The 12,297-nt window shown below is 37.1% G+C and overlaps 1 protein-coding gene across 1 annotated transcript in view; it reads left to right on the forward strand.

Annotated features, from left to right (window-relative positions):
- The window catches only part of LOC120412716 (activated Cdc42 kinase Ack), a 37,744-nt gene extending 27,484 nt beyond the window's left edge, over positions 1-10,260 (forward strand). The window contains exon 6 of the mRNA XM_039573300.2: positions 9,187-10,260. Coding sequence (XP_039429234.1) covers positions 9,187-9,280 — 94 coding nt within the window. The 3' untranslated portion in view covers positions 9,281-10,260. The remainder of the gene's footprint in view (positions 1-9,186) is intronic.
- The last annotated feature ends 2,037 nt before the right edge of the window (positions 10,261-12,297 follow it).

Raw genomic sequence — 12,297 nt, forward strand, 5'->3', positions numbered from 1 at the left:
GAGATATTCTGATCCAGTTGATGTCTTCAACAAAGTTCACAATTTTAATGTACGAAAAAAAATAATATAATTAAAATTGAAATCAGTTCTTTTTTCCTGTTAAGAAATATTTTTTTTTTAGTTTGTAAAAAGAGCTTTTTATAAAAAAAAACAGGAATTTATGACAGCTATCAACTGTTGGCATGCTTCTATATTTTATAATTTAAAAATAATCCGTTACTAAAAATCTCAACACAAATTAAATTAATCAAAACATGTTGTGATTTTATTGATTTTTTTCCTAATTAAAATTTTGCAAAAATTTCATCTCTCCAAATCAAAAATTGAAAATTGATCAAAACAACGTTTCATAAACACCTTTTAACCTCTATTTTATCCACACTCAATTAAAACTCTCATCGTGCAGCGCCATCTTCAGCGCGGTGCCATCATCGCTGTAAAAGCTCCGCTTTAATATCATGGCATCAACCAGAAGAGGGCTCTTCTTCTTCTTCTCGCACAAAGCTATAAGAGGGAGACCCCATCGAGAAATTGGGTTAAAAAATCTCAATTTCGTGGCAGTTTACATAAAACTCACACCTTACAGCTTGACGGCGGCACGTCTTTAGTTTGATGAGTGTGATTCATTATTTTTACAACGAATGCTGTAAAGAGTTGGGGAAGGCCCAAAAGAAGTCCAATCAAAACATGAACTGTGGCAGTTAATGGTTGGTGGTTTGAAATCTGGAAAATTATTTGCACGCTTAACCTAAAAAAACACACTCAGATTTCGTCGCAAACCCTACTAAAGTTACTGAAATTTCATTCTGAATTCAATAATTTATTACATTTTTTTAGATTTGAGTGAAATTTACTCAAATATTAAAAATGCTTTTTAAATTTTTTTTTAATGAAAATAGACAACAAACTTTTCCCAAAATCAAGCCCCCTCAAAGTCCACCGACTTGGGGTCTGTGGCCGTTTTGGCGGCGTCTTCAGGGTGTGTCTGGTGTTGCTTTTGCGTGTCTCCGGTGCCAAGTGCCGCGGGTAAGCTAACAAATCGCTCGCGAACAAACGCGAGTTTTTTTTTGTTGTTACTTCTTGCCTCGCGATCTTGAGGGTTGTTGCCATAATGATCGTTATGGATCACGCGCGCTCGTACCACACGAGTTTGATCGTTTTGTTGCCGCTTTATGGCAGACTTTCATCCAAGTACGCGGTACCACACCCTCTTCTCCCCTATTGTGGTGCACTGTGAAAAATTATCACATTAACTTTAGGGGTGTTTTGATTTGAATCTCGTTATGATTTATTGGCTTACAAATAAAGTAATTTGAATTTTCAACAGTTTATATAACAGAAGTATAGATTTTTTTTAATATTAAAGTATAATTTGTATTTTTTTACTGTTCAAACAAAAGGGGGCAATAATCGGCCTGGGAGAAAGGTCCAATTTGTGTTTTTAAGTTTAATTACAATGCCGATGAATGAGCGACTGACGATGAATTACAAAAAAAAGCGTAGTGTGAGGTGTCGGGCGGATTTTATGCAATAATGCTTTTGGTTGTGGGCTCGGTGTCTATTATGTATCGAGGAAAGAAGAAGAAAACGGCGCGCGATGTATCAATCAAAAATGCCACACACCACACACACAGACAGACACGGCAAGGTTGTAACAAATTAGTGACGGCAAGTCCGACAGACCGACAGTGATTTTGATTGGAGCGGCTGATTTGTGAACATGGCGTTTTGAGAGGGAGGAGAGAAAAAAAACATTAATTAGTGCATTTTTATCACCGTAACATTGGTGAATACTAATTTAATTAGTGTGCACAAACGAAACATAAACAGCTTTGGGCGATAAAGGAGAATGGGCAAATTTGGTCCAAGGATGTACACGAACGGGACCAACTTTTTTCGAAAGATCTCACCGAGACATGAAAAAAAGTCTTCTGGACCAACTCTCTAAACCCCGGGGTTCAAAAGTTACATGCTGTTGAAGTTTGAGCATTTTGTGTTAAAATGTACAAAAAATCGTATTTTTGCTATTTCTAAAATCATTCATAAAATCTCTGTTTCATTATGGATTTCAATTTTCTTGACTTCATTCGACGCGTATCAGCAAAAACTATGAGTTCTGATATGTCTTAGCATGATTGAAACATGATTTCTCTTGTTTTTATCCGTTTGAACCGTTTGTGCAAGAGGCATACCATAGAAACAAGTCGAAACTTCAAGGTTTTGAAACCGGGTCCTACCCAGACTGCTTCAGTGAGTATGGAAGGCTTCAGTGCAATGTTGTAACAACTTATTGGGATGGTCAGAGTCATCCGAGAACTCCTTGGAGTTAAGACCGGTGAGTCTACCGCCGTAACAAGCAAGATGTCGGCGGTTTTTGACCGCGGATCATACCCGCATGGCTTCAGTGAGTATGGTAGACTACTATGCTGATGTGTTGGAGTGTCCTGGGTTCTCCTAGGACTCCCTGGAGTTAAGATCCATGCCAGGGAGTCCTTGTAACAGCCGTAGACCTACAGATCATAATTCCAGGGAGTCCTTGGATGACCCAGGGCATCCTAACACATTAGCAAAGCAGTCTACCACACTCACTGAAGCTATGCGGGTATGTTCAGTTGTCAAAACCGGTCAACATTTTGCTTGTTACGGTAGTAGACCCACAGATCTTAACTCCAGGGAGTCCTAGTAGTCTACCATACTCACTGAAGCCATGCGGGTATGATCCGCGGTCAAAAACCGCCGACATCTTGCTTGTTACGGCGACTTTTTTTCATGTCTTGGTGAGATCATTCGAAAAAAGTTGGTCCCGTTCGTGTACATCCTTGGACCAGCTCCCATACAAATTTGCCCATTCTCCTTTCTTTATCGTTTTAGGCCCATCTGTTGCGTGGACTCGTGAGCCAATCAGTAGTCAAAATAATGGCTAGTTGTTTAATAAATTATGCAATTTTAAAAACACTCAGAGAATGAAAATTCTAAGCTGTTAGAAGTTGATCAGTGATTACATATTGGTGCTCTCGCATTAAATCGAAATGAGCTATCTCAACTCTCGTCGCACTTTTTCTCTCCGAATTTTCTAGCAAACTAAATGAGGTATTTCTTGATCAGTGTGTAAGCCAATTTTGTTGTTTGTTCATCTATCTTGTTTTGATCTGTCGGTGAGGAACACGTTTTTTATCGATGTAATGATGAAAAAGAAATCAAAAATATCTTTTACTCATATTTTTTAAAGTAAAAATTAAAAAGTTACGGATTTTCTTGAGAAAAAAATACTGTTCAATTACCGCATTGTTAATGGTTTTTCAGTGACGTTTAACCTCGCGGTCAACACAACATGTCGTTGCACTCAGAATTGGAGTAGATAAGTTTGTGAAGCCATCACTTCGGTAGTGTTAGATAAGTCGCTGTAAAAATCATTTTTTCCTGAAAAAGAATAATTGAAATTCGAAAACTACAAAGCAATTCCAGCTCAAATCAGGATTTTTTTGGCACTTTTGCACCCGACACTCTCCGATTTCAATAAAACTTTGTAGACATGTTATCCTGGGCTGGGCCTATATAAGCCATTTTTGTATATATGAAGGCAATTGTACTCGAGAATGACATCATTTGAGAAGGGCGTAGATTTTGTAAATATGTATGTATTTTGTAATTTAAAAAAATACTGTAACGCAAAGCCATTGCATCGTATCAAAAAGTGTTCAAAGACAAGCTTGTAGGGAATAAGACGAGCTTTCTGAAAAAAATACACTGAAAGAAAAATACACGCCACTTTTATGAGATTTTTCAATCTTTAAGCCTAAAAGCTAAATTTTAAGGTAATGTCACGATTTTTTTCGTTTTGCATTTTTGAGGAAATAGCCTTGAGATGTTACAAAAAGACTCACGAAAATGCAGGATGGTATGTGTCAAAAATCATTTACATAAACTGTTTTTTTGAAAAGTGGTCTAAACGTCAAATTTTGGAATTGCTCTAAAAATTGACAACATAGCAAGTTTCAAAATATGAAGTTTAGAATTTACAGTTGAAGTTGGTGCACTTTTGTTGCAGGCCAAGGATTGATACCTAAGAGCATGCAATGGCACTGACCTTGTTGCGTGCTCTTCGGTTGACGTCCACGTAAGGAACATCCTGGAAGGAGCGTAACTAACTACATCCGTAGTTCTGTTAGATCATCCGAATTATCTTGATCAGAACAGTATAGCTCTGGTTCCTTGCGAGTGTCCTATTTTCTTACCTCCACGTTGGCTTGGTTTTCATGATGACCTAGCTGGTGGCCTGTGGAAACGGATCGTAAACCTTTTACCACCGCGGGTCAAAGTCGAGACGGCTAAAAGAAAGGGGCGCGACAATGTGGGAAAGGGAAGTAATTTGTGATTGTAGACGGTATTGTTTTGATTCGCAGTATGTTGAGTCAACTGCTGTGGATGTACCTGAAACATCGCACAACGGGGTTTCTCTTCTTTCCGTTTTTATCTACCATTAGAGAGCCTGGAGCTTGTTAGAGAACGGACGTCTCAGGCCTGAAGTGCCAATCGAGGCGCGGAAGCTGTCAAGCGGAGGTGCCTATCGAGCAAAATCCTTTGTCTTTTGCTCGATTGGTACCTCCGTTTGAAAGTTCTCGTGCTTCGATTGGTGCTTTTGGTTTGAGGTGTCCGTCCTCTAATAGGCTCCAGGCTCTCTATCTACCATCTATATTCTGTTTATTTTGTTTCACTGATTCTCTAACACGCCTTCTGTTTATTATCGTCCATTTCTTTTCGATTTTATTTTCTTGATTCTCTTATTTCTCAACGCTTTTCCACTTAATTTACTAATTGATGCTGCTGTAACAAACTGTCTGTTTTCCCTTAATTTGGTAGCGATGTCAATTTTGTTTATCTTTATTTATCTATTTGAATAATTTTTCATCTGCCCTATAAATTGCCCTTATACAATCTAAGCTTGTTTGTTGCCTCTATTTATTAACTATTGTTAATTTCTTTATCTACTTCATTAATTACTATCTTTCTTTTACTATTGATTCTTCAATAATATATTTCTTTCACTGTCCATTGTTTTCAATCTTCACCCTTTTCTTTAAAACAAGTGAGGTTTGAGCCCTTACTCAATTTTTGGAATGATCAAAGAATCAACAGAAATATTACTATTGTACTTTTGAAAAACTTTTATAAAATGCTTAGGACCAAAAATTGTAACAAAACACCGCGACAAAAGAAATAGCAACATATAAACACGACTCAACACTAGGAATGATTTCAGGAGAAAACAATACACAGTAAAATAACAACTAGTTTTTGAATTCAAACTAAAAATAAAACAGTGTTTGCTTTAATGAAAGTTGATAGGCACACTTTAAATGGTTAGGCGCTTATACTTACATCAAACCCTACTTAATGTACCACCCCCGGCCGAGTTAAAATGCGTAACCGGAAAAGAAGGTGTGCATGCCTGGCACGAACACTCAAAGCGTGTTCTAGCGTGTTGCTCGTACTGACTCAGAGCAAGGGTGAGATGTAGGTGTAAGGGCAGTGCGTGTTCGTCGGGAACCTAGTGCATAAGATCGGTCAAGGCCCGTTCTTACACTGAAAATTGCGAATTGCGAATTGCGAAGTTGGTGCACTTTTGTTATTCAGTTTTTCTACACCCAACTGGCAATCGCATGATTGTGATGCATGGCGGCATGAAAGTATATCAGAATCTGCATGAAATCTGTCCTCATGCATTTTTTGCGATATAGGAGTATGACATTTTTGCCCGTTACCGACAATTATCGACATTACCGACGGCTTTTTGGTTGTATTTCACAAAAAAAAAACACTTAGCAGAACGAGGATTGAACCACCAACTTCTTGGTTATTGTTCCAACACGCTACCACCGCGCCATGGACGCTTGATGAAAAGTGAGTGAAAGAGCACCAACATATGCTTCTCTTTGCAGTGTTGCTCGGGAACGGGCCAGCTTTATATGTGTTGGTGAGAACTGCAGATCGCTGAAATTTTTACACGCGGGCAAAAATGATCTACGGGCTTGCTGCAAAAAATGTTATAAAATATGACATTTTCTGCAGCAAATCCAATGTTGCAGATTTTGAGATATATTTTTCCTTTGGGTGTAGGTTTTTTTTTAATTTATCGTAATTTAGGATTACGTAATCCTGAAATACATCTATGATTGAAATTTGTTGTTACAATTGTGTAATTCTGAATTACTAAATGTAAATTTGTAATATGTGATTATATTTCTAAATATTTATTAGTCTTTCATATCTCTTCGTAAAACTCGATTAACTGAATAACTAATTTTAAGAGAAATAATTTTCAGCAATCTGATTTATTTTTTCACACAAATTACAAAGAATAATTTCTGTTTTTTGCGATGCTGATTTTTATGTTACGCACACATACAAGCACTAAACTAATACAGTTTTGGAAATCATGTTTGGAACAGGACATCTTCTATCTGCAAAAGCAGGAGATATTTTTACTGTAAAATGCGCAGTTAATCGTAAACCAAGGAATAATTTATTCTTTTTTCAACAAAGGTGACTCATTCTCTGACCCTCATAACTGAAATCGATTACGGGTTTAAAATTCCATTAACGTATTTTTGAGTTGTATTTTTTTTAATTCTGAAAATTGTTTTTTTTGTGTAAACTTTCAATCAAAAAAACTTTTTTTAAGTCACATACAAATCTTGTTAACCTTCCTGAGGTGTTAGGGTCTATATGACCCAGACGGCTTATAAAATGTGCTGTAACTTTTATTCATTCTAACTTACAGATTGAACTTTCTGACTTTTCTTAACTTTGTAAACTAAACATTTTGCAACCGGAAGCAACCTCCAGCGCCACCTAGAAAGGGCGCTACAAAAAAACTTACGTTAAAAGTGTTAAGGGGTCTAAATGACCCCGGAATTGAAAATGCTGGCAAAATCCATTTTGCAACCGACCGATTTTTGTTCTTTTGGACGCAAATGAAAGGTATGGATGCCTAAAAAGACACCTGTGTTATACGGACCCGATTTGGCCACTTTGGTTCCTGGGAATCGATTCCAAAGGAACAAATTTTCCGGCAAACCGACTCTCCGGAGATTTATTAGATTTAGCTATGGATTAATGCATAATAAACTATATATAATATCTAAAAATACGAGTCATACGCTCCAGAACAGATTGCATGCCATTTGGACCATATCTGGCCACTCCGGAACCGGTTCCGGATACCCTGGAAGTGGCCAGATTGCTATTTTGGTAAAAACTCAACGTGCGGCACATCAAACTTCATGGAATTACAGGAGGCCAACAATTTTTCCTCTATTTTTTTTTAAAGCTAAAAATCGTTTACAATTAACTGTAAACTATTTAAAATAACACATCGTATAAAAAATCATAATCAAAATAGTAGTTTATGCAACAAGTTGCAAAAAGAGTATTTTTTCAGCACGAGTCGTACATTTATCCAACGAGGTTCACCGAGTTGGATAAATACGACGAGTGCTGAAAAAATCAAGTTTTGCAACGAGTTCCATACAACATTTTTTGCAATTTCGAAAAACACCCATTGAGTGAATTTTTAAGTCGAATTTTCATGTATTTTGTCAATAAATCGTTTAAATCAAAAAAATGTTGAAAAGTGTTACTTTTCGAAACAAGTGCTGAAAAGTTTAACTTTTCAGCACCCATTTCAGTGCTGAAAAGTAGAACTTTTCAGCATTTATTTTAAAAAGTGTTGCTATTCGATTCTGTTATTTTTGGTACAGAAAAGTAGGCTATTTCGTCGTTCAAGAATGACAGGAAAAGTAAGAAGTTTCACGACGGAATTGCAAAAAGGAAATTTTTACACTTTTTCGAATTTTGAGACCACAGATCACTCAAAGAAAAAAAAAATATTTTTATAAATTCATTAATATTTTGCAAATCTCCGGTAAAAGCATACCCCCTACCTCCCTTTCCCCGAATATTAAAGTGGCCAGCCCTACTGCATTGTGTTTACTGCAGCGAATATTCTGAGAACGAATTACATTTCACAGAATCTACAGGGGATGAAGGATGCGTGTACATACCGTACCAAACACTCCGACTTAAAAAAATATGTTAAAGCACCCACAAATGCTAAAACCGAGATGCAAAGACTTACGTGCAGGGTTACCAGGTAAAAATGCGAAAAATCTGGCAAAGTATCGATTAAAAATCTGGAAAAATCCGACAGACAAAAATCTAACAATTCTGAATGATGAAGGTAAGGGAGGATATGAATTAATTCAAAAGTTTGTAGAATTAAGATATTTTGACTGGCCTAAAAATGATGAATTTACATTTACTTTAAGAAAAACTCATTCCAAATTTTATGATTATCAATAAAATTTGCTCATTTTAATCAAAAAGTTGTTTAAAATGGGCATTATGTGAAAAAATTGGCAAAATCTGTCAATATCTGACACAAAGAAGGGTGAATCTTTATTCTGGCTGACACTTAAAAAATCTGGCATTCCCAGATTTATCTGACAACCTGGCAACCCTGCTTTCGTGATCAGTTTTATTTAAAATTGATTTGGCATACAAATTGTTAATCTTCAAAATTTCATTAGAATGACTTTACATTTGTTTCTTGATTATACCGATTCGGATTAGGATCCTATATAAGTCTGTTTGTTGTAAGTGGAAAGTCTTTTTGAAGCCGTAAATAATTTAAAAATAATAGTAATTTATTTTTAAGTTATTGACGACTATGATATCCGAATATATCATGCAACCCTTACCTAGATTGAGCATTAGGAAGGCATAAGTCACGTGGGTAGATTTTTTAATCTTTAGCTAATTTTAGAGCAAATAAACATTGAAAGTAACGTCCTTTCAAACGACTATCCCATTCACAATGAACCCATCACAATGCAAAGTGGCGTATCGAATCTGTTTCAAGTTTTTCCCGCCTGTTTTGCCTCCTTGGCATTCGATTTGGATCGGGTCGATAAATTTACCACGCCAACTAGGCAGCAACAACGTCCGCCAAATTATAAATCTCACCTGCCGCCGCGGTCCACCGGTCTCACAATTCATTAGGCTTGGCCAATGATCCGAGCGCGCACGCTCGGGGGACGAGAAAAACCAACGAATTTCCTACCTCAATCGATGATTAGCGCATGCGTAATAAATTACTATTTTTTTCTTTCTGTTTTTCGTCAACAGTCTCGGCGTGGCCAACCGAACCAAGTGCGAGGAAGCGCTGCTCAAAACGGGCTGGAGTGTGCAACTGGCCGCGTCCATACTGCTGGAGACTTAATCGGAGTTTCGGACTTTTTCCGGGGTGTTTGGCCCTCCCTCACGCACGCGACACATCGAATAATTGTGAATCAGTATCGAATGCAAGCAGAGAAGGTTTCCATTGGAATGCTCATGACTGTAGGTTTTTTTTAGTATTATAACGCACTTTTTACTGCGCTGCAAATTGTAAATATTTATTTTATAGTGTTTAGAGAGTTTAATTATTTTGGGAAAATAACAAGTTTCTTCCCAACTTGTCAGTGATTTTTAAAGATGTACAAACGAAACAGGCAAAATCTTCCTAACTAGAAAACAACGCAAACAATTATCAGCCAAAATTAGCATGAAAGAAAATAATAAAACTGCAATCGTCAATTCCTGAATTGTGTAGGCAAGGAAAATAAACTCAAGAATCTTCATTTCGACTAAAACTCTGAAATGCTCTCTCCCTCATTTTTCTGCCCTAGGCAAAAAGTAACAAATTACTTATAGTGCACACGCGAAGCCACTCGGAAAACCCGTCACTCGAACGGTATCATCTATCAGGTATTCACTTAGAAGAAAAGCTAGAGCAAAACAATGCAATGAATTTGAGAACACTCGAGAGTGCGAGAAAATAATACAATTTAAACCCACTATTAAGAGTATCATTACGGTAACGCTAACGATACGTTTGCGCCAACGTTAAGTTTAATCGCAACAAAAAAATGAGAATCCGCTAGCAAATTTAACACTCAAAGCCATCAACAACTTGATGGACATGTGTGGAGGGGTTGAAAAAACTAATTAGAAAGAAGCAAACACTAAACAGCTATCAAAATTTAAGCGCTCGGGCAAAATGTACCGGTTTGCGCCCGATGATGATGCCGCCCCCTCGACAGCCGAAAGGCATCAAACAATTAAACGGAAGCGATCCCCCGTCTGCTGTTGGGCGGTGAACGGTATTATAGAATGATGATGATAGCATGATTGTTGCCCATTCGACGCCCTATCGAGCGTGCGCGCTCGAAGTATGAAAAGTTTGTCTGAATGTTATTAAACCTAACTTGGAATGGGAGTAAATCGATGCGGAAGCTTACTAAACTATTGCAAATAGTCTATTTACATGTTATCGAACTGCTAAGGAAAATATATTTTAACTAAATTAAACTATACTAATGATACGGTTGTTTATTTATTGTCCGAAATTCCATTATGGCATCATCTACGATTTTCAGGTCCAGGAAATAAAAATCGCAATTCGGACCTGTGTCCAGAACACAGAAATGCTTCGATTTTTGATTTGGCAAGTGATAGTCGCATTTTAGATCTTTTCGGAATCTGATCCGGCAAAAGAAAATCCCATACGATTTTCGATCCGACACAAAAACAGTCCGTAGTCGATTTTCTAAAGCCTCGTATTTCTTTACTTTCATTCTTTTAACATCAAATTCGAGTTCTGCGATCCCAAATTTGAACCACATGAGTTTTTATAATATTTCTAGATTACTTTTTCAAAACAATCAATGAGCCACGGGGTTTCCTATGTACGTAGGACCTTTTGAAAAAGAGATTTCATCATCGCCATTGGCCGGTCTTGGAATGTAATAATGCTTCTTAAATTTAGGACATTAACTGATGAAATAGGTAAGTTTAGAACAGAATATTTCCAAGCGGGACAGATGTGTAAACAGAAATCAATTTTTTAAAATTTAGATTTTTTTTTTCAGAATTTTGATTAAATTTTTAGAAATTTGGAGTATCATGTGCAGTTTTTTTTTGAAATTTTGGGATCTTAATAATTTTTTGGAATTAAGATTTCTTGAGTTTTATTTAATGAAAATGTTTTGGAATTTAGCTTTTTAAAAATTTTAGATTTTATTTTAGAATAAATATATTTCTTTATATTAAGATTTTTTTTCAGAATTTATTTTTTTTTAGATTATAGATTTTTTGTTTATAATTTAGACTTTTTCAGAATTAGGATTTTATTTTTATAAATTTGGAATTTCATTTGCAGTATTTTTGAAAGCTTGGATTTTTAGAATTTTTTGTATATTATAATTTTCGAGTTTTTAAATGAGCATGAGCATGGTTGCCTGCCAATGAGCTGCTACTCCGTTATTGACAGATCAGCTGAAGTTAAACAATGAATCAAAAATGATCAGTGGGAGCCAACCATCCGTTCACTGTTTAACCTCTGAAGATCTCTACTTTATTAGTCAATACGGGCGCCCTCCCAAGAAGCCTGCAGTTCAACGAAAGGGAGGAATGTTAGTCCGATAGTTGAAGTTGCAGACTCATCAAGCACATAGTTTTTCGCTATATACTTGTTGATACCGCTTGAGACCGTTGAATCCACAGCATCACGTGATTAATTTTTTTTTGGTTAGTAGGATAAGGTATTGGCTTTTCGATGCCTCCCGAGCTACGACGCTATGGGGAGGACTTTCATAACAGACCCGTCGGCGAGCCTTCCGAGCAACGATGCTATGGGAAGGTCTTTCTGGTTAACACACAGTCACTCACACACAGTTATTTTGCTCCACTATTGAGCATGAGCATGAGCATGAGCATGAGCATGGTTTACTGCCAATGAGCTGCTACTCCGTTATTGACGGATCAGCTGAAGTTACACAATGAACCAACAGATGAGTAGTGGGAGCTAATCATCCACACTGTATAACCCCTAAAGATCTCTGCTTTAAGTCAATACCGGCGCCCCCCAAGGAGATGCAGTTCAACAAAGGTAGGAATGTTAGTCCGATAGTTGAAGTTGAAGACTCATCAGACACAGAGTTTGTCGCTCTATACCTGTTGACACCGCATGAGACCGTTGAATCCACAGCATCTCCTTCAAGCATCACGGGAAGTGGGGGAATTGTGTTAGTAGGGGAAGGAAAGGGAAGGTCAGGATTCATCTTGGTAGATGATATGACCAGAAAATGAAACATGATCCTTGCCTTCCGAGCTACGACGCTATGAGAAGGACTTATTCAATCGCGTATTTTTTGAAACTTCATACCGACGGCGTGCCATCCGAGCAACGAAGCTATG

This window comes from Culex pipiens, chromosome 2, assembly GCF_016801865.2.
Source record: "Culex pipiens pallens isolate TS chromosome 2, TS_CPP_V2, whole genome shotgun sequence".
Taxonomy (NCBI): Eukaryota; Metazoa; Arthropoda; class Insecta; order Diptera; family Culicidae; genus Culex; species Culex pipiens.